Below are 23,678 nucleotides of genomic sequence, written 5' to 3' on the forward strand. Positions count from 1 at the left end.
ATTTTTCCCAGTCTTATTTTGTCTGTCCTCCAATTTTAGTTCTATTTTGCTGAAATATTTTAAACATATCCTGGACATTAGTTACCATGACTTTGAATTATTTCATAGTAGTTTTTCTATGGATTTACTTAATCATTCTTCTGTTGTTAGACAGTTAACCTACCAGGAAGAAGCTGAGGCAAAATTAATATAAACAGAATCAGCCAGGCATAGTGGCCCTGTAATCCCAACACTTATAGAGGCTGAGATGAGAGGATTACTTGAGGGCAGGAGTTCGAGACCAGCCTGAGGATCATAACAAAATCGTCTCTACAAAAACAAAAGAAGAGAGTTTATTTGGGCCAGACTTGAGGATTGCAACCCAGGAGCATAGATTCAAGTTGTCCTCAATATATCCTCTGATTAGCGGTAGTGGATTTTTAAAGGTAAAATGGGGGGACAGGGAGTGAAAGTGTGTCAGGAATTCTCATTGGCTTACAGAAATAACATTGATTCAGCTATACATTGTTAAGCTGTAGGGTGATGGTTACAGTGTCCAATGTGGCATTATTAGGTTAATTTATAGCTACTTACGGCAATAGCAGGCAGTTTCAAGAGATGAGCACGTAGCTCAAAGTGGGGAGTAGGCTGTGACTGCTGTCTCATTTTAATACCTCTCTGGGCCTGATATTAAAAGGGTTTGCATTCTTCAGATAATAAATAGTTCTTTTTTTTCCCATTTCACATTGTTTCAAATTTCTTGTTAAAGATGAACTTTTTATATGTAAATATTTAGGTGTTTCTGATGATACTCTTCAGCCATATCCTGAAGTTGTAATCACCAAAAGATATGAACCATTAAAATAAACTTTTTGTAATTATAAATGCAGTACATTTTAGTTATGGATGTTTTGGGAAATAAATTTTAAAAACTAAGAAGAAAATAAAAATTACCTCAGATTGTTTTCCAAAGAGACCCAACATCCCTTCTATCCACATTTTTGTAGTTTGCTTCTTACTGGGGTTGAAGGGGGTTTCTCAATGACTGCCTGGAGAAGAGCAAGCCTACTTGCAGCCCATCTTATTGTTAAACTAGCAGATTAGAAAATAGCTGTATGCTAAGCACTTACTAGGAAGTAGCATCTAAGACACAGTGTCCCGTTGATTGCCCTAATAGTTCTACAATCCTTCGATATCATCCTACCCTAAACTCTAAAGAGAACTATCAGTATTCCTGAATTCCATCCTATTGCTACCTCTGCAGATTTTTTTCCCCCTGAATTTTGAGTTAGTGTGAGTCTGCTGGTTCGTTTCAAAAGATGTGTTTTGAGAAACAGTCTTGAGAAAATTGCTTCTGTTTACCATCCAGTGATTCACAGGAGAAATTGTTGTCCTTTTACTGAGTTGAAGAAAGAAAACTTGATGAGGGAACTGGAAATGCAAGTGGTAGAAACTTAATCATATTGTGCCTGGGGGCTATTTGGTGACTCATAGAAAATAAATTATTTCTGTGGGAAATAATTAGTCAGCTTGAGCACTGTTTAACATATTTCTGGAGCCAACCCAATTTTATTTGATCTTACCTGTTATGAACTGGTAAATAAAAATAAGTGTGACAGATTTGAGACTTTACAACTTATTTAGGAACACAGAAGTGAAATCAATGTTTCATCCTCTGAAATAATTTTAAATACTTTAATTTTCCTTCTCTTTCAGTTCCAGGAATGGATGGAGGTGCTTTAACTGATACAAGTCTCACAGATTCCTATTTTAGCACCAGCTTTATTGGAGTCAATGGATTTGGAAGCCCTGTAGAAACAAAATATCCCCTGATGCAGGTATCCTTAGTATAAATTCATATTGCACTATGAAGTTTATTCTAGGGCCAGAGGACATATAGAGTCTTCATTTATTCCTACATTTGTTGAGTGGGAGGTGAGATTTTAGGAGGCAGTGAGATGGGTGAGATGTAGGTAAACTATCTCCCATGGGGTTGGAGTTAATGAGAGCTTTTGTAAGTGGGGGTTTGGTAGGGTTAGGGGCAAGAGTGACGGGAGTATGTAGAGGGTGGTTAGAGACTAATTTCACTTGTGTGTTTTGTATGTATGTTAGTTAAACTTGGTAGTGATAGCAATTTTAAAATTATGTTTTAAGCAGGTTATACATGTATTATAAAAGTTAAGTTACAAAAGGGCCTCCCTCTCATCACTACTCATCACTTTTCTAGTTAACCTTCCTAGAGTTAGCTATCATTACTGGTTACAAGTTTCCTGTGTATCCTCTCAGGAATATTCTTTGCATATAGAAGCATAGTGCTAGCTTTATTTTGTTTAATGCTTAAAATGTTGAATTTAAAGTCATAGTACTTGGAGCATTTTACATTAAAAATGTCTTTGAATTTTTTTTTAACCCCACTTTGTTCTTTTTGGCTCTTTTTTTCCCCTTTATCATATGACTGCATGCAATGCTTAGGAGATTTGTGTTTAGATTAGTTGTTGTTGATCTGTGTTGCACAATTTTGTAGAATTGGAATAAAATTGGAAAGTATTCTAGTGTTTTTAATTGGAAAACTGCCATAATAGTAAAGGCAATGTATTGTCCTTTCTAGTTTCTGTGATGTACTACTGGATGGTTTTCTCCATTATTACAATAGGATATTTAAACACAAGAGAAATTCATCTTTACATTTCTCTCCCTCTCTCTCTCTGGAGACAGGGTCTTGCTGTGTCATCCAGGCTGAAGTACAGTGGCGCAATCATGGCCCACTGCAGCTTCAACCTTCTAAGCACAAGCGATACTCCTCTCTTGCCTCAGCCTCCTGAGTAGGTAGGACTACGGGTGTGTGCCACCATGCCTGGCTAATAAAAATAATTTTAGCAGAGATGAGGTCTGTGTTGCCCAGGCTAGTCTCAAACTCCTGGTCTCAAGTGATCCTCCTGCCGTGGCCTCCCGAAGGAGGTATTACACGTTGGGATTACAGGCATGAGCCACCACTCCTGGCCTAGTGTTTATACTTCAAGTTGGACTGATTTTAAGGGTCTGTATGAAACCAATGCTTTTTTGAATTATTTTAACTTATTTCATGTAGATATGCACTCTAAGGGTTGTTTATAAAGAAACATGCACAGCCATATATAGAAATGGTTATGTTTTATGAACAATATAACTAGTTTAATGCATAGTTATACCTTATTTTAACTGCCTGTGAGCCACAATTTCAGATACTTTTTAATATATATTTTTGTATTAAAATTACCTCAGGAACTTAGCTTTTTTCTTCTCTTTTAAAATTATGCAGACATTAAATAGGAAGTTGAGTAAACAGATTCAGGACTCTAGAATTAAAGCCAGAGCTAGAAATTCTTAACTTATAATTTTTAAGGCATTGAGTTAGAAGTTATATATGAGACAAGGATTTGTGGGCATGGGATGAAGGGCCTTACGGGATGGAGAGACCATACAGGCTATGGAGTGAGTCTAGAAAGCATAGAACGTGTTTAGAGAACAGAAAATACCTAATTTTATAAGCTCTATAAGGTGTATGAATGGTAGTACAAATTGAGAAAGGGTATTAGAGCATTTACTCGTTTTATTCATAGTCAACGGGTACCCTCTTCAGTGGATATTGGAATTTATGTTTTACAGACAAGGAAACTTAGTTATGTGTTTTGCCCAGGCTAATAAGTTATGGAAGCACAATTCAAAATAGGTCGGTAGCTTTGGCTTTAAATACCTGGGTAGTGAGTAAAATTTTCATTTCATGTGGTGGTTTTTACATAGTTGTAATCCAAGCAGTAACATTTACAGGAAGATTAGATTGTCAGTAATGTGAACAGTAGATTGGAGGGGAAGAAGCAAAGAGAGCCAGTCTTAATTGGTTGGATACTTTTATTTCTGTATTCCTCAGTGATGTTATAAATAAATATTTTGTTTTTCAGAGAATGACTAATAGTAGCAGCTCCCCAAGCCTTCTAAATGACAGTGCCAAGCCATATTCAGCCCATGGTAAGACCTGATCCCTTTTGCTTATGTGTGTCTGTGTATATATTTCTTACTCTAAAAGTAATATACAACCATTGTAGAAATTTTGAAAATTGTAAACGGGTATAAAGAAGAAAATAAAAATTATTATCTTCCCACTCAGATCTAACTATTGAGATTTAGATTCCAGGCCAGGTGTGGTGGCTCATGCCTGTAATCCCAGCACTTTGGGAGGCTCAGGTGGGAGGAATGATTGAGCCCAGGAGTTTGAAACCAACTTGGGCAATATAACAAGACCATGTCTCTATTATTAAAAACAAAAGAAAAGTGTATAAGTTATATACAAAAATTTCATCATGCTATTTTATTAACATCTTGCTCTTTGCACTATTAGTTATTTAATATTAAATTCATGTTAATTTTAATGAAGGTAAGTCTGAAAAACCAGGAAGAAGAAGGCAGAGAAATGAAGCAGCAGTCTATATGTACTACATTGTGAAGAGATTTAAGGTTCCTTTACATAAGGGCATTTAATATATTTTTTAGGATTTAGCAGAACATGTAATGAGATTAATAAATAAAAAATTAAAGCTCAGAAATGAAGATAAATATTTAAGTATATCTCACGCATGCCTTTTCAGAGACTCTTCTCATTTGTAAAGTGAGAAATAATTAAGATATGTAATTTTATTTTAACTTCTTTCTACAGAGTAGTGGAATTTTGAACCTACAAAATCTTTGGATTTCATGTTTGAAATAAATTTTGAAAACTTTATTATTTCTGTCTTCAACAACTTAATATTTTACTTTATTTTTTTAGTAATAATATCAAACATCTGGTGATAGACTTTAAAATATGGAATAGTTTGTAGAGTAAATGGTTTTAAAGCCTTGCTGATGTGTTGAAATCCAAGACAGGATCTCTCAGTCTATGGTTGACACTGCCCCCACCCCTCACCCTCCTTTTTATCCTTCCCAAGATTTGGTCTCAAGATTATAAACCTTTATTTACTTTAGGTCAACTTACTGCCTTCATAAACACACTCAGAATAGTATGGTTAAGAGGTTTTTTTCTCTTATTTGATTTTTCTTTTGGTTCTAGTCAAATAGATCTATCCTGATCCATATAGCTTTTGAATATTTGAGCAAATTGGTTCACCAGTTTGTGTTTTATTTGCTCAGAAAATATTTGAACGTAACTGTGTGTTAGGTACTAAGTTTAATTATTGTGTCATTTCATTTTTATAGGCATTGTCAAAGTAAACAGTTATTAGATTTGCGGGTTACCCAAGTTTTATGTGTGGAAACTTACGTAACTTACCTTTCAGATCCTCTAACATCACCTGCTTCATCCTTGTTTAATGACTTTGGTGCCCTCAACATCTCTCAGAGACGAAAGGTAGGTGAAATTGAAACTTGAATTAAACTAAATGGAATTTAGAAGTGATGTTGGCATTGTTACCTATGTAGTGTCAATGTTTTTGTAAGTGGAGGGAGAGCTTTTTATGGGCTTTAGTGTTTTTCCTGCCTTTTGTTTATCCTTTTTCTTTATCTTTTTATATGTGGAAATTTATTTCATCTCTGCATGGAATGGAGATTTTGTGTGAAGGGATGAAATCCTGCTTATTTTTGTTCAGTTTATTTGTCTCAATGTATTCTGTTCTTAAGATAACATCTAATTTAATGTTAAGTTGCTGTTAATGTGACCCATTGTAAGCATATTAATCATGTTTAAACTTTATTTTTTGATGGCTTTATCTAAATTTCAAAAATTCTTCCCTAATTTACTCCTGATTACAAGGCAAACTTAAAATTTTCAACATTTCATAATTGGCCCAACAATTTAAAAAGTTGAAAATCTCTTCACATTAGAAATTTAATTTTATTTGGAATTTAGATTGATAGACCATGTATGGATTTTTGAAGTATTTTATAAGGACTGATGTTGTGACAAGTTGAATAATTTGATGCCTTTGAGTCTTAATAAGAATCTTGTTAATACTAATAATCATCTAGAGAAGATAGTCTTTTTTGGTTAGGATCAGTAACAGCTAAAGATGTTAAAGAGGTTGTAAATCTTGGTGGAAGTTATTATAAAGTTATAACATTGTTTCCTAAGTAATGGAAGAAAGACCCACAATTTAATGAGAGTAATAAATGTAAAATTAACTAAAGCTCAGAAATGAAGATAAAATATTTCAATATATCTCATTAATATTAATTTTAGAATAACTGATATGAACTTAAGATACTTTTAAGAAGGATCTGATCAGCAGATAGTATAAAATGAAATTCAAGAAGACTGTGGTGGTTTTGGCTTCACGGTGTATAGTTATCCCCAAACTCGTTGAGTTGGATACATTAAATATGTATAGCGTTTTACATGTCAATCAGACCTCAATAAAGAGGTTTAAAAAATTCAGAAAGACTAGATTTTCTTAAGAGAAAAAAAAGTTATGAGAACTGATATAAATTATATTAAAACCTCATGTACCTAATGTTATTTCCATTTTGAGACATGGATGAGAATAAGAAGGTAATTACAAAATGCTTTTTAGCAACTAGAATTGATAGACTAAAATCTGTGGGTTTAATGGATTTCCTTATAGGCTCTTATCATGGATAAATTTACTCCTGCTTTACATACTTCTCTTATAAACTGGAATACTTGGTTTCTAAATCCGTATGTTAGCAGTGTAATAATAGAGTTGGACAGAAACAGACCCAGGACAATAGACAAAGCCTAACAATGTGGAAGCAAGCAATAAAATGCTGAAAAGCGAATACAACCTGGAAATCAAGTTATCTGGAGCTTTTTATGGGAAGACAGAAAGTCTTTAAATTTTCTTAGGTATTCCCTAATGACTTTTTCTCATTTATAAAATAATCAGTTAACTTGGCTGGGCAAGGGGCTCAGGCCTATAATGCCAACACTTTGGGAGGCCAAGGCGGGAGAACTGCATGAGCCCAGGAGTTTGAGACCAGTATGTATAACATACCAAGACCCCATCTCTTATAAAAATAAAAAAAAATTAGTCAGGTGTGGTGGTACACATCTGTAGTCGCAGCTGAGGTGGGAGAGTCGTTTGAGCCTGGGCGGTTGAGGCTGCAGTGAGCCAAGATCATGCCACTGCACTCCAGTCTGGACAACAGAGTGAGACCCTGTCTCAGACAAAAAAAAAAAAAAAAAAAAAAATCAGTTAATAACTAGCATTTCAGACATACAAGTAGAAAGTAAAACTAGAATGACAAATTAATGTTTAAAAGTATTTCTAATATAAGAGGTTATGTGTCTTAAAGTGGAAATATATGATTTAGAGCTCCTGACATTTACTTTTGAGAAAATAATAAAAGTTATTAGAAATTGAGAATATATAGTACCTATTCTTTTTATAATTTATTTTAATACAATAAAATGTTACTAGAAATTTGAAAATAATGTTACTAGAAATGTGACCTAAATATTTGGAGAGATATTAGAATATATCCAATGGAAGCAGACTAATATAGAAAAATGAGCACTCTACTGTGATATTTGAGGCCCTGGATCTCCCATTTTGTGACCTATGGCCAACTTTCTAGGCTGTAATCATCCCATCTGTGAAATGAAGAGCATGACCTCATCATTACCATAGTTGCTGTGGTGTCCTTCATCTCTAAAACTTAATGTCTGTCTAAATTGAAAGCATCCATATGTCAGTTTCTACCTAGAAATTTGTGGTTCATATATTCATATAGCTTGAAGGACTATATTTTCTTGCCATTTATATTTAAAATGATGTGTAATCTATGGACACAGAGTTTTTCCAGTAGTGAGCAATATAGTTAGAATCTATGTGGGTACAGGTTGCATATATTTTTAAATTGTTAATGGTTGAGTTGAGAAGGTTTCAAATCTCAAAATCTCTTTACATTAGAAATACTCTTGGCATAGGAGTATGACATATTACACATAGTGAATTAAAGGCATATGAAAAAATGTCTGTTTAACGAAGTAATTTTAGTGGAAGTAACTCAAAATTATATGAATATTGTAATTCCAAATTTATCTCAGCAGGCTAGCATGATTACTTAGTGGTATTTTGTTTTACAATGATATAGGAGAACAAAGAATTAAACTATGCTTACCACTATTTCATAGCTAGTGAGGTAAATTATTTTCTGAAAAATCTCAGTTGGGCCAGTCTCTGAGCCAGATATGCTAACTTTTGCCTGTGGGATTATGTGATTTACTGGGGTCAGAATAGTGAGGTATTTTTTTAGTAGGCAGTTTTACTATATGCTATGTGGACAAATAGAAAATGAAGGACTGAGTTTTTTTTTTTCCCTTAAATCTAATTGGAGATGCAATACATGAACCTACAAGGGAACATTTACTCAGCAGCATATTAATTAGTGCCAATTTAAATATTTGATGATTGCTAGGTAGCAAAGAATTCTCTAGATCCTGAAGAATTTATGGAGAAAAGATGTTTTGAATTGGGTTTTTTGTGGATGAGGAATGTATAGAGGCAAAGATACCTAGGCAAAAGGTATGCTTGCTTACAGGTGATAGAGGTAGGAGCTTTAGTAAACTCTAATTCTTCTTCATTCTGAGAATCATAGATAAACTAAGAAATATGGCTGAGGCCCCTTAGTATCTTTAGGAACTTCAAGGGAAATGTGGGATGTGAAAAATAGTACAGTCTGTTACAATGGCTCATGCCTGTAATCCCAGCACTTTGGGAGGCTGAGGCTCGAGAATCACTTGAGGTCAGGAGTTCAAGACTAGCCTGGACAATGTAGTGAGTGAGACCTGGTCTCTACTAAAAGCCAAAAACATTAGCCAGGAGTGGTGGTGAACGCCTGTAGTCACAGCTACTCGGGAGGATGAGAGGTGGGAGGATGACTTGAGCCCAGGAGGTGGAGGCTGCAGTGAGCCGTGATCACTCTAATGCACTGTGTGACAGAGCAAAACCCTGTCTCAAAAAAATGCCCAAAACAAAACAAAGTACAGAAGGGTCACAGCCATATATCTGGGCTGTATAATTGTTGTTAACTATGTGAGAAACTTCCTGAAGAGTTGTGTGGTGAGAATGTATGCCTTAGGGCAGTACTACTCATAATGTGTCATGGGACCAGTGCTAGTCTGTGAATTGTCTGTTAGGAGATAAACACTGAAAATAAATGTCTAGAGACTTCTATAGCAATTTGATAATACTGTGACATTCGAATATGGAATCATTTTTCTAATAATTTATCTTTATTTTACAAAATTATAGGACCATGATTTATAGGAGATTTTTAAAAAAGTAGTCTTTTTTGATGTTTGAGAAGCACTGATTTTCTTTTATTTGTCACATTAGGAATGCCTTATTTTATAGAGAGAAAAAGTAACCATTATTTGAGGTTTGTTAAAAATAGGAGTTAATATACAAGAGATTATTACATGAGTAAACCTTAATAGCAAGATAGATAAAATTAAATTTGACCACTGTTATGAAAAGAAGTAGTTTTGAGAGTCACTGTGAATCACAAATGTGATCTAGACAAGCATTAAAATTTCCGATGAGAAATTATTTGGGAACAAAATATCTTTACAACAGAGTTAGATATTGGAATACAGATATTCATAAATGAAGTGATTCAGTGCTATGATATCTTGCTGATGATTCTTGGTAAGATGGAAGTATTTATGTAGGGCAACCATGTATGATTGAGGCAAATCCCAGGCAAAATGAGAAATCTTTCAAATTTGTGTCTAGCATGCTTGGCTTTCTCCTTTTATATCTTTCTGGGCTATTGCCCTTCTTCATCTTCTTTTTTTATTCACCTAGTCACATTTTTATTCAGCTTCCCCCTACTTCTTCCATTTATTAAAGCAACAAAGGGTCGGATACCCATCGTTTATATTTCTTTGGTTTACTTTAGTATGTTGTTTCAGTCAATATGCGGTTTTACGTGGATATTTATATTATATTTTTAATACTGAGATAACAGATTTTCACTTCTGTAAATTTTTTTAGGTTTTAATAACAAGTTAAATTCTTTGGCGTTAGGAGGCAAAGACTTTTGAAGTATCATGTTTATCTCTTCTGTTCTTGCTTTTAAAGCTTTTTGTTAGGACTAGGGAAGTGGGACCAAAGGGAGCTGGCTGGTTCATCTGCTGATAGCTTATTTTTGAGGAGATGTGGTTGCTAGAGGTACAGTTCTGGATTATTCTGCTTGAGAGAAAAATTCACCAGCGGTACTTTTCTCCGCTTTCTTCTTTGTTTGAACCTAGCTTGGGTCTCCCTTTTGCACTGTTGTTTATCTTAAGAGCACCCATCTCTCTCTGTTATAAAACTTACTGATGATAAATATTTTATGTTTTCTGATTAACTTGACATTTAAAAGTTTTCTTATAGCATTTTTATTCTAAAGTCTTTCTTTGAAAAATGATTTTTACATTATTTCTATTCTAGGCAAGCAAATATGGAATAACAAAGACTAGAGCATATTTACGGTAGAGTTCTTTTATGGAGACAGATAAAGTAAATTTGGAGAAATTAATCTGAGTATAGCATAGACAATTTGGAATGTAAATCTTAATCCTTCTGATGGTTAAGCTAGGCCTTTTTTGCATATTGAATCAAGTATTGATGTCAGAAAATAAATAAAAGGAGAAAATGGAGAAGACATTGAAAAATAACTAAAATTTTAAAGGAGATTGTAATCTAAATTTAATCTATAAAATGATTGTTTTTAGGTTCTTTATGTATGTTCTCAAAGAAATAATGTTTTACTTGGTATTTAGATTTCCAGTAAGCCACATCATTATCTTTTACCCATTGAGTATTGTTCAGTAATGTTTCTGGAAAATTGTGGCGAGAATTCCAAATTAATGCCCTCAGAACTATTATGCTCTGAAATCACTAAACATTCATTCACCTCCGCTTGTCAAGATGGAGGAGGGAATGTGTGCCATCTCAGCCTAAGCCAAGTTTAGGAGAGCTTTTAGGCTTAGAGATATGTTTTCCTATGGAAACTGACACAATTATTGGAGTCCAAGTTCGGGGTATGGGGAAGGCACCCACGTGTGGTTCCTGTTTATAGCTTACTCAGAGCCTCTTGGAGAATTTTAATTTTCCAAAGAACAAACAGCAGGAATGATAATAACACGGCAGTATTGGATAGTGGTTAAGGCTTTAGGGTTTAGAGTTAGATGCGAGGCAGTCAGGATTGAATTTGTGTTGCTTCACTGATTATCTTTGTGTCTTCAACTTAGTAAACCTTTTTGTTTTCTTCATTTGCAAAATGAGAACGTGGTACCTAGTAAGTAAGGTTGTTTTCAGGACTAAATGGGACGTGTTGCCTGGCGCAGAAGTGGTGACTGTTATTGGTAGTAGGTAATAAGTGGTGTTGGTCAAATTTCGAACTTTGCTTGGAAATTGTTAACTGTTGTTAATTAAGTATCCCTGGCTACTCACTCTGGATCAGGCTGTACTAAAATTGTCCTCTGGAAACGTGGTTCTGTAGCTGCTCTGAGGTTGTCTACCTTTTCTTTGAGATGTTCAGGCCTCCTCCTCCCCCAGTATTAATTTTTTGCCTTCTTCCTCACAGAAACTTCTTCCTGTTAGCTTCTCAAACATGTCCTCCAGATCATGTGAAAATCCATTGGGGGTTTCTTGCAACGTAATTGCAGACAGATAGAAACTTGATTTTATTTATATGAATGATGATTTTCCGTATTTGTTCCAGATAATATGGTAAACCTAAATAATTATTTTATAAATCAAATGTTTTATATTTTATGATATCATTTAGTTACGTCAACAGTTCTTTGGGAGAGATTATTTTTTCTGTTTTGGGAAATGGAAGTTTGAGAGATCAAGTAATTTGCATAGAATAATATAAATTACATAGGGCAATATGAGAAGGGTAAGTTGACTGAGTTTACTCTAGGGTGAAAAATAGACCACTGGTAATATGGAGAGGAGGAGATAAAACATCGTTTAACCTTATGCCTGCTTCTTTTTCCACTTAAGTGATTTTTTTCAGTGTAAATTTCTGTCAAAATGGTTTCTGGGGCAAGAATAGACAATTGAATTTTTTATAATTGACAGACAACTTTTCAGAAATGTAGCACAAATTATATTCCAACTAATAGGGGCTGGTTTTTCTACAGTCTTGAAAACACTGGGCTATAAAAATCTTTAATATTTTTGTAATTTCACAGGCAAAAAACTTCATTTAAATTTGATGGTGTTGTAGACTTCTCTTTTATGTTTATTGGTCATTAGTGTTATTTTATGTCCTTTTCTCATTTCCTATTGGGCTATTTTTTAAATTCATTGTAAGAGCTCTTTGTACATTAGAGATGTAAATCTCTTCTATCACGTTACAGTTTCCCTCCATTTTGTTATTGGTCTTGAATTTCACAAGTAATTTATGCTGTCAGTTTTGAAATGTCATGCTTACTCTGTTTCTCTCATACTGTGGTTAAAATAGCAAAATATTAAGCCAATTTTTGTTAAAATAACATGGAAATCTCTGATCTTATGAGTTAGTAATTCGAATATAAAGGGCCGTCATTGTTTTTATATAATTAATTTGAATACACTGTGATTTTTATTGTGAATGATCTCTAGTAATCAGTTTCTCTTAGTAAACGGCTATGTGTTCTCTCTTTTCTCCGCTTTTTAACTGGTAGGCTTGAATGTTCTTCCTGTTGGTTATCTCCAGTCTCAGTCTATTCTTTCTTAAAATATACAAGTAACATTAGATTGAAACTTGCTAAAAATATGATAGTTCTTATAGAGAAAGACTTTGAGAGTTGACTTTTCTTTCCTGCTAAGTAAAGAGTATTCGTGGTTGAGTTTCCAGGATTGGGTTGAGATAAAGATGTACTTTGGAAAGAACAGATTAAACTTTGTTTTAACAAGTGTGAGGTTCAACCATGTACTTCCTGTACTTTATTTTAATTGGCACTTTGTGTGCAGTGACCATTTGTTTTTGTTGAATCCAGAAAACTTCCTCCAAATTCATGATTGTAGGAGAATTTTGTTCTGTTGATTGATTTTTAAAAAGAGCTCTCATGAGTTTGTTTTGGAAGCCTTTTTTTTAAAGGTGTGTGTGGTAGTATGGTGTTTGATGCTTTATTATATTTAAACGTGAACTGAAATTTTCGTATGCCTTTTATATACAGTTTGTAATACTGTTGGCTGTACTCATCATCTAATTTTATAGCTTTGAGGATTTTGAGTTCTTATACACAGTAATGGTAGTTTAAGTAAAACCATGGTGCATTTATCTCTTGAACCTACAAACTAGTAGATCATTCTAAGGTTAGCTGGTTGGCTTCTTTACACTCTGGTCATTCTATTTGCAAAGTGTAGTAGCTGATATTTAGGGGCCTAGCATTATTGATAGCTCATCCCTATTTTCCTAGGAGGTAGGTGTGGGGAATGAATTAGTAAAGGTGAACTTAAAATTCTCATCCACAAACATGCTAGCCTAAGCTCCAAATTAAATGTAACCAAAAGCATGTGGTTTTCCCCAACTCTGTTTTATTCCCAAGATTTGTTGTCCTTGTATTTTGGAAATGGGGAAGGAGAACTTTTAAATTCGAGTTATTTGAATGAAGTCTTTATCTGTTCTCATTGATTCCATCCATGCTAATTAAATACAAAAATATTTCTTCATTTGGGTATATGTATTTTGTTATCTTAGGTTTAGCTAGAATGACATTAAGATTGTAATGTGTTAAGGAGTATTACAGAATGTGGAATTGATTTCTTTGAGTTGGATATGAGATGTTATAGTTAAGAGTACAATTGTTGGAACCCGACCCTATGTTAATTTTGAGATGATAGGCAAGTTATTTTAACCTTCTCTCAGACTTACTTTTATCATCTGTAAAGTTGGTATAAAATAGGCGCTATATCCCAGAATTATGTGAATTAAATACATTAATGGATATAGTGTTTATATTGCCTTGTACTTGTCAAATGGTAGTTATTGTTATAGTCTCCTATTTATGATCTGCAATTTAAAAGTTTGTTTATCTATGTACAAGACGACTTTTCATTATTTACCATCTTTGTTTAAATTCAATTATAATAAAACTCATTTCTGAAAAAGTGTACACATACAAGTTAAATAAAATGGAAACCTTTTGCTAAGAAGCCAGTAGACATTCTGGCAGCTACATAGTGACAGCTATGTGGGAGACTGAGATGGGAGGTTTGAGTTCAGGGGTTTGAAGCTGCAATGAGCTGTGATCGGGCCACTGTGTTCCAGCCTGGGTACCAGAACAAGACTGTTAATATAATGAATGCATTTGGTAAGGGACTGAAATTGATAGAAAACTTTAAGGATCATTACAATTGATAGATTATCATGGAAATAACTTTCTTATTAAAAAAAATAAAACTGGCCTGGCATGGTGGCTCATGCCTGTACTATCACCACTTTGGGAAGATGAGGCAAGAGGATTGCTTGAGACTAGCCTGGGCAACATGGTAAGACCCGTCTTTAAAAAGAAAAAGCCCTCGCGAGATGACTCACACCTTTAATTCCAGCACTTTGGGAGGCTGAGGTGGGTGGATAACTCGAGTCCAGGAGTTTGAGACCAGCCTGGGCAACATGGCGAAACACTGTCTCTACAAAAAATACAAAAATGAGCTTGACTTGGTGGTGCACGCCTGTAGTCGCAGCTACTTGGGAGACTGAGGTGGGAGGATCACCTAAGCCCAGGAGGTTGAGGCTGCACCGTGCCGTGTTTGCACCACTTCACTCCAGCCTGGGAAACAGAGCAAGAACCTGTGTCAAAAAAATAAAACAATTTTTTTCACTCAAAATATTTTATTAACTTTGGCATGCTATTTTATTTCTTTATATCTGGTACGTATTGTGGCTCCAGTCTAAAGCACAAGGATATAAGAAGTTGCAGTTGGTGTTCCAGTTCTTTAGAAATTGAATGTGCCCTTGCATAGCAAGTTCTTCCAACTGATTTTATTTTTGGTAGCATAAAATCCCTTTGTAACACTGAGATTTTAAGAACATAAGTAAAGACTGCTTTGTAGACTTCCTTAAATTACTATGTAGATAATGTTTGTCCCCCTCAATGACCTGACTCATAGCAGAAGCTACAAATACGTGTATATGTGTTTATACATGTAAATTATGTTCTGCTGTGTTTGATATTATTTATTTTTCTCATTTTTTATTTATTTTTGTTTTTTGAGGGGCAGTGTCTTGCCCTGTTGCCCAGGCTGGTTCAAACTCTGACTTCAAGTGATCCTCCTGTCTCACCTACCCAACTTAGCTGGGACTACAGGCACATACCACCATGCCCAGCTAATTTTTTAAATTCTTGTGGAGACTGGGTCTCACTCTGTTGCCCAGGCTGGTCTTGAACTCCTGGTCTCAAGTGATCCTCCTGTGTCAGCCTCCCAAAGTGCTGAGATTACAGGCATGAGCCACCTCACCTGGCCCAATGAATGATTTAAATGACACTTTAAAATGATCTATGTTTTATTAATCAGAACATCTTTACAAACTTGAAAAATAGTAGTATACAAATGTGAAGTATCTCTTTTCAGACACTGCTTAAACGAGTATATGAATTTATTATCTTTTACAGCATCAACTCAGCAGCCTATCTCCTGACACTCCTAAGGGTCTTAGGTACATCGATTGAGAAACCTCTGGCCTAGGATTTATTATATATTTATTTCAAAATAAGCCTGCATTTTTTTTTACAACCTCCTCTGACTCCTAATGAGCTTCTTTCTGTTCATTAAATATCCTGATACTTTAGCATATCTGCATTTATAAGAATTAAATATCAAATTATACCATTAATGATTAGTGGTTAATCACTTGAGGCCAGGTGTTTGAGACCAGCCTAGGCAATATAGCAAGACCTGGTCTCCACAAAAAATTTTAAACAGTTAATGGAGTATGGTGGTGTGCACGCACAGTGCCAGCTATGTGGGAGACTGAGGTGGGAGGATCGTTTGAGCTCAGGGGTTTGAAGCTGCAATTAGCTATGGTTGGGCCACTGCACTGCAGCCTGGGCAACAGAAGACTGTCTAGAAAAAAAAAAGAAAAAGAAAAAAATTACATTGTTTCAGAGTGTAAATAGTGAAATGATTATACAGTGATTATGTTTTTGATGTTCAAAGGAGGTTTTTATAATTCACGGCATTGGAAACTTTTTGTCCTGAAGCAACAATTAGTTTTCTCTAGTTTATTATTAATGAATAGACCATGATATGTAATAACATGTGACTGATAATGTGAGGCATTTTGGAGATGGTGCTGTTTTGCAATTACCAAAAGAGTTATGCTCTGAAAATTGGTCTGTTACTTAGTAGCTTTAACTACATTTTTTATACAAGTGCTGGTATTTATAGATTGTTCTTCTAGCTGCACTCTGAACTTTTTGGGAGAAGAGAATAGATCTTCTTGATCATTTTATTTTTAAGAATGATAGAGAAGTTTATACTGAAATGTTGAGTAAATCAAGGAATGAAAAAATATACATGTGTGTCCTAAAATTACCTTCTGTTCTTTCCTTTGACATAGTGAGTCTAGAGGCTTACCTCCCTTGTAATGAGAGTGGACTTCCCTTAGCCCTAAACCACTGGAACTGGCTTTTATGAAGTGGGGCAAAGGTTTTTGGAAAAGCTAGGGCTTTGAGGGCTACAAGTAGTGATCTTAAAAGCTCTCAGTGTTAGCCGGGCGTGGTGGCTCACGCCTGTAATCCCAGCACTTTGGGAGGCGAAGCCGGGTGGATCATGAAGTCAGGAGTTCAAGACCAGCCTGGCCAACATGGTGAAACCTCATCTCTACTCAAAATACAAAAATTAGCCAGATGTGGTGGTGGGCGCCTGTAATCCCAGCTACTTGGGAGGCTGAGCCAGGAGAATGGCTTGAACCCAGGAAGCAGAGGTTGCACTGAGCTGAGATCATGCCACTGCACTCCAGCCTGGGGCAACAGAATGAGACCCCGTCTCAAAACAAAAAAACAAAACAAAACAAAAAAACTCTCAGTGTTAAGATCAAGCTGCAAAGGGGCAAGGAGCTACAAGGACTTGCGATGCTGAATTTTTAAACCCCTACCCCTTTTCATTTTGAGGAGTGACTCCAATTTCTGTTTGTACCACTAGTTATTTCTTCTCCAGATCTCTCTGACGTTATTGAGAACTTTAGTACTCAAAGTGCGATCACCAGACCAGGAGCATCTGCAGTCTTGGGAGCGTCTTTAGAAACACAGATTCTTAGACCTCGCTCTAAGGCCTACCGAATCATAATCTTTTATTTTAGCAAGATCCCTGGAAGATTTCTGTGTTCACTATTGTTTGAGAAGTGCTACTCTAGAATATATTTTCAAACCTTTTCGTCTTGAAAACTTTTATTCAAGCCTTGAGCTTTTTTGTTTGTTTTGATATTTTACTTTTGAGACAGAGTCTTGCTCTTATCACCCAGGCTAGAGTCCAATGACACAAACTTGACTCACTGCAAACTCTGCCTCCCGGGTTCAAGTGATTCCCCTGCCTCAGCCTCCAGAGTAGCTGGGATTACAGGCGCGTACCACCACGCCTGGCTAATTTTTGTATTTTTTAGTAAAGACGAGGTTTCACCATGTTGGCCAGGTTGGTCTGGAACTCCTGACCTCAGGTGATCCGCCCGCGTCTTCCTCCCAAAGTGCTGGGATTACAGACGTGAGCCGCTTCACCTGGCCAATTTGTTTGTTTTTTGAGATAGAGCCTCACTCTGTTGCCAGGTTAGAGTGCAGTGGCACAGTCATAGCCCACTGCAGCTTTGAATTCCTGGGTTAAAGTGATCCTCTCACTTCAGCCTCCTGAATAGCTGGAATTATAGGCACACCACCACACCTGGCTTATTAAAAAAATTTTTTTGGAGGGGGTGGGGGTAGAGATTGGGGGGTTCTCACTGTGTTGCCCAGGTTGGTCCTTGAACTCCTGGCCTTAAGCAAGTCCTCCTGCCTTGGCCTTCCAGAGTGCTAGGATTACAGGTGTGAGCTGCTGTGCCTGGCCTCTGCTGGATGTTTTACCACGGGAAAAGGGGTGTATTAGTCCATTTTGACACTGCTATAAAGAAATACCCGAGACTGGGTAATTTATAAAGGTAAGAGGTTTAATTGACTCACAGTTACACATGGCTGCGAGGCCTCAGGAAACTTAGAATCATGGTAAGTGATAAAACCATCAGATCTCGTGAGAATTCACTCACTATTACGAGAATAGCACGGGGGAAACCACTCCCATGATTCAGTCACTCCCTTAACACATGGGCATTATTAATATAATTTGAGATGAGATTTGGGTGGGGACACACAGCCAAACTATATCAAGGGGATTGGGAATTTTGTTATACAATGTTAACTTACATGTGTGGAGCACAAAAGCTGCTTATCAATAGGACATGGCATTTTCAAATGCTTTTATTTCATAATAACCAGCAAGATGGGACTGGTCAGGCTATCAAGAATAGAGGATCAATAAGGGAATTTACCTTTTTTGGGGGACCACTGTGTTCATAAGGTTGGTCTAGGTAAGGATTTCTAGAAGCTCGGAAGGGAAGAGGAGTTGGTGCTTTTGTTTGCTCTGAAGGAGGGGCTTGGATCTTAAAGAACTGAAAAAACTTTAGTAAGTAAACATTTCCCTTAAAATTGTGTTTGCCCTGTTTGTTTTCTGATCTTCTATTTAACCTCTTCCTTTCCCTTAGCACCTGCTTCCAGTTAATCACCAATAGTTGTTTTTAACCTACCAGATGTTTCCACAAGTAAGCCTTCACTAGTTCTCTATTTCTGTTATTATTGCCTCAAGTTCATATCCTTCTTTCTCGACTAGTGATTCGTAGCCAGGGCAGTTGTGTCTTTTTTACCCCCAGCGAACATTTGGTAATATCTGGAGACATTTTTGGTTGTTACAACTGGGTACTTGGTGCTTAGTGGTATTTAGTGGGAGGACAGAGATGCTGCTAAACATCCTACAATGCACAAGACAGCCCCCAACAAGAAAGAATTATCCAAAGTCAGTAGTACTGAAGTTGAGAAACCCTAACCTAGACTACTGCCAGAGTCCGCTAATTTGTCGACCTATTTCCACTTTTACTCCCTCTTCCCCAATTCTTCCTCCACACTGCCACAGACCTTCCTTTCTAAAATACAAATCTGATTTTGTCATTTATTCTTTGCCATGGAATGATCCTCAAATTCCTTAGCTTAGGAAACAATATGTTTGTATTTACTTATATATTTTAATTTTTTTTTGAGAGATGAGACATGTCACTGCAGCCTTGACCTCCTGGGCTCAAGCGATGCTCTCACCTCAGGCTCCAGAGTAGGTGGGACTATAGGCATGGGCCACCATACCCGGCTCCTTTTTTCATTTTTTGTAAAGATGGGGTCCCACTGTGTTGCCCAGGCTGATCTTGAAGTCGGCTCAAACAGTGCTCTCATCTCTGCCTCCCAAAGTGCTGGGATTACAGGCATGAGCCACTGTGCTTGGCACTAAAACAATCCTTTTTTTTAGTGACAATACTGTCACCCAGGCTGGAGTGCAGTGGCACCATCTCAGCTCACTGCAGCCTCCGCCTCCTGGGTTCAAGAGATTCTCCTGCCTCCTGAGTAGCTGGGATTACAGGCGCCTGCCACCACACCCGGCTAATTTTTATATTTATAGTAGAGACAAGGTTTCACCATGTTGTCCAGGCTGGTCTCAAATTTCTGACCTCGTGATCCGTTCGCCTCAGCCTCCCAAAGTGCTGGGATTACAGGCGTGAGCCACCGTGCCTGGCCAATACTTTTTAAAAATTGCATTCAAGCTTCATCTTTTGTTCTCAAACTTCACCTTCTGCTAATGGTGAACTGCATACTTGTGGTTTCCTCTAAACACCATCATGTCTGTATACATAGTTTTCCCCTAACCTATACTACATACTTCCATCTCATATTTTCCTATCTAGGCACCATTTATTCTTCCTTCAGAACTTTACGCAGGCATTCACTTTTCTCTGTGAAGCTACCTTTGTTTCTGCTCTATTCATACATGATTACTTATGCATTGTTATATCACAGTGGGTTATGGTTTGTTTACATTTCTTTTACCTCCTAGCCTTTAATCTGTCTTCAAGCGTAAGGTGTGTGTTGTGTTCCAAATACTTAGAACAGTTCCTGATACAAAGTAGGTTCTCAGATGTTTAGTTGAAAGTACATTTTTTTCTTCAGGGATTAATTAGTAATTTGGAAATTAGCTTATAGATGAGATATTGTTACAATTTACATTCTATGCAATAAAACTTTTCTATGTAATCTTTCGCCTCACCATCATGTTTTACATTGCTACCATCTCTTTTCAGATGTTATTTTGTATTTTGTCGCTTATAATGGTGCCTTAAATAGTATTGATACCTTAGGGCAGGAGTGTCCAATTTTTTGGCTTCCTTGGGCCACATTGGAAGAATTGTCTTGGGTCACACATAAAATACACCAACACTAATGATAGCTGATGAACTTTAAAAAAATGGCAAAATAATCTCAATGTTTTAAGAAGTTTACGAATTCTTTTTGGGCCACATTCAGAGTCATCCTGGGCCTCTGGTTGGACAAGCTTGCTTTAGGATATTTTCATTTAGTTACACAGAGAAGATTTTACTTTTGGATTAGAGTTTAATCTCTGGCTATTTATTGAAAAAATTTAGGGTTTATAATGGCGCATGTTTAGAGATCTCTTCTACCTATTGAGGAGAGGCTTTAGGCTAGTTAAGGGTTTTGGGGCATGGAGTGGAAGGAGAGGAGTGATGAATTCCCTTTTTGAAATGAAGAAACGTAATTTAATGAGTGCAGTTAAAGAGGGAGGATGATACGTTGGATGTATTTAAAACCATTTTTGGGGACGGGCATGTGGTTCACGCCTGTAATCCCAGCACTTTGGGAGGCCAAGGCAGGCGGATCATTGGAGCCCAGGAGTTTGAGACCAGCTTGGGCGACATGGAGAGACCCACATCTCTACAAAAAGTATAGAAATTAGGTGGGCGTGGTGGTACACACCTGTAGTCCCAGCTCCTACGGAGGCTGAGGTGGGAGGATCTCTTGAGCCTGGGAGGCAGAGATTGCAGTGAGCTGAGATTGCACCACTGCACTCCAGCCTGGGAGTGAGACCCTGAGTTAAAAAAAAAAAAAAAAAAAACCCAAGAAACAAAAACTAACCAAAGAGCAACAACCTTTTTTTTCAATGTTGTTTACTGTACTACTACATAGAAAGTGAATTGTATTGACTGTAATAACTGTGTCAAAAGTACATCTGAGGCCCAGTGCGGTGGCTCATGCCTGTAATCCCAGCACTTTGGGAGGCCGAGGCAGGTGGATCACCTGAGGTCAGGAGTTTGAGACCAGCCTGGCCAACATGATGAAACCCTGTCTCTAATAAAAATAGAAAAATTAGCCAGGTGTTGTGGCAGGCGTCTGTAATCCCAGCTACTCTGGAGACTGAGGCAGGAGAATCACCTGAACTAGGGAGGCGGAGGTTGCAGTGAGCTGAGATGATACCACTGCGCTCCAGCCTGGGCGATGGAGTCTCAAAAAAAAAATAAAAAGAGACACTGTCTCAAAAAAAAAAAAAAGTACATCTGAATTTGTGAAGGATCTGAATTACGGAAGACCTTTTAAAATAATTTTCATGCATTCAGATATATGACCTGGAATTTAGGTGTCCATGTATAAATCATTTGACAACCTGAGGTTTTGATTAAGTAAACGTTCTTTGATATGTTGAACTTTCCTGATAGAACAAGATTAATTTTAGCTCAGAAATTTTCTTAAATATACATATATGTGTGTGTGTGTATATATATATATAGGTGTGTGTATATATATACATATATATATAATGTATATATATATATTTTTTTTTTTTGTAGAGACGGAGTCTTGCTTTGGCACCCAGGCTGGAGTGCAGTGGCGTGATCTCGGCTCAATGCAACCTCCGCCTTCCGGGTTCAAGCAGTTCTGCCTCAGCCTCCCAAGTAGCTGGGACTACAGATGCACACTGCTACACACGGCTAATTTCTTTTGTATTTTAGTAGAGACAGTGTTTCACCGTGTTGCACGGTCTGGTCTTGAACTCCTGAGCTCAGGCAATCTGCCTGTCTCCGCCTCCCAATGTGCTAGGATTACAGGCATGAGCCACCATTCCCGGCCAAATATAAATTTTAAATTAGTGAGTGTCTAATTAGGGTTATATTACTGTATGTCAGAGCCTTGTAGTTCTCTATTTGAACACAAAAATGTACAATTTAATTCTTATACTCTTTCCAAGGAATTAAGTTACTAGAAATAACTTGCTTTAAAATTCTTTCACTTATAACGTGGTTCCATGGCATGAATCACTAAGGGTACATACTTATTCTTATTCACAAAAGTTCCCTCTGTGGCTTTTCTAAAGTATGATAGCAAATAAAAAAAAAATGTTCCCTATGCTATAGACATAGAGAGTAACTAGATTGGTTCAAGATTGCATAAAGGTGGAAGTATGTTAGTCTCATAAAACTCTGTTTGTTAGGCTGACGTGGTGGCTCATGTCTGTAATCCCAGCACTTTGGGAGGTGGTGGATGGCTTGAGTCCAGGAGTTCCAGACCAGCCTGGGTGACATAATGAAACCCCATCTCTACTAAAAATACAAAAATTAGCCTGGCGTGGTGGCACATGCCTGTAGTCCCAGCTGCTTGGGAGGCTGAGGTGGGAGGGTCGTTTGAGCCCCTGAAGCAGAGGTTGCCACTGAGCTGTGATTGTACCACTGCATTCCAGCCTGGGTGACAGAATGAGACACTGTCTCAAAAAGAAAAAAGAAAAAAAACTCTGTCCACTGCCATAATTATTGAGTAAGTAGGCAATCTAGTTACCTTTCTCAATGCAAGTTTCATTATTTTTGTCCTTGTTTTTTTTTTTGTTGTTGTTTTTTATTGTTTGTTTGTTTTTAAATTTGAGATGGAGTCTCACTCTGTGGCCCAGGCTGGAGTGCAGTGGCATGATCTCGGCTCACTGCAGCCTTTGCCTTCCAGGTTCAAGTGATTTTTCTGCCTCAGTCTCCCAAGTAGCTGGGATTACAGACATGTGCCGCCATGCTTGGCTAATTTTTGTACTTTTAGTAGAGATGGGCTTTCACCATGTTGGCTAGGGCTGGTCTCGAACTCCTGACCTCAAGTGACCCACCACCTCGGCAAAGTGCTGGGATTAAGGCATGAGCCACTGCACCCAGCCTTGTCTTCTTTAAATCAAAGACAGTATAGCAGATGCACACTTGTGGAGTGGAGAATCTAATTTGCATGGAATAATTTACATAGGCATTATTTGCAAGATTTTGAAATTTGGAAATTATGTCTTTTTCAGATTGGTTCTCTTTATACTAGAAAACATTATTAATATATTTGACTGGCTATGGGTTTTTTGTTTTTTTTTTTTTTTAATAGTGACAGGGTCTTGCAATGTTGCCCAGGCTGTTCTGGAGCTCCTGGGCTCAAGTGATCCTCCTGCATCAACCTCCGAAGTGCTGGGATTACAGGCATGAGCCACCATGCCTGGCCAGCATCTTTTTTGAAGAAACTTAATTTTAACTCTTTGTTTCAGCAGTCTTATACCTCATGACAGAACAATGAGTAAACATATATTTTCTTATTTCAGAGTTTAAATTAGTTACCTTCCTAAGCATGAATTAGTGTTTTCTGA

The 23,678-nt window shown here is 36.9% G+C and overlaps 1 protein-coding gene across 4 annotated transcripts in view; it reads left to right on the forward strand.

Annotated features, from left to right (window-relative positions):
* PAN3 (poly(A) specific ribonuclease subunit PAN3) overlaps positions 1-23,678 on the forward strand; it is a 157,120-nt gene that overhangs the window by 34,138 nt on the left and 99,304 nt on the right. For 3 of the 4 annotated variants that reach the window (XM_004054310.5, XM_055359726.2, XM_055359727.2), the window contains exons 2-4: positions 1,696-1,817; positions 3,918-3,984; positions 5,289-5,359. In XM_004054310.5, the coding sequence (XP_004054358.3) occupies positions 1,696-1,817; positions 3,918-3,984; positions 5,289-5,359 (260 nt within the window). The remainder of the gene's footprint in view (positions 1-1,695; positions 1,818-3,917; positions 3,985-5,288; positions 5,360-23,678) is intronic. The other variant, XM_055359728.2, reaches the window with a different exon arrangement.

Source organism: Gorilla gorilla, chromosome 14 (genome assembly GCF_029281585.2).
Source record: "Gorilla gorilla gorilla isolate KB3781 chromosome 14, NHGRI_mGorGor1-v2.1_pri, whole genome shotgun sequence".
Taxonomy (NCBI): Eukaryota; Metazoa; Chordata; class Mammalia; order Primates; family Hominidae; genus Gorilla; species Gorilla gorilla.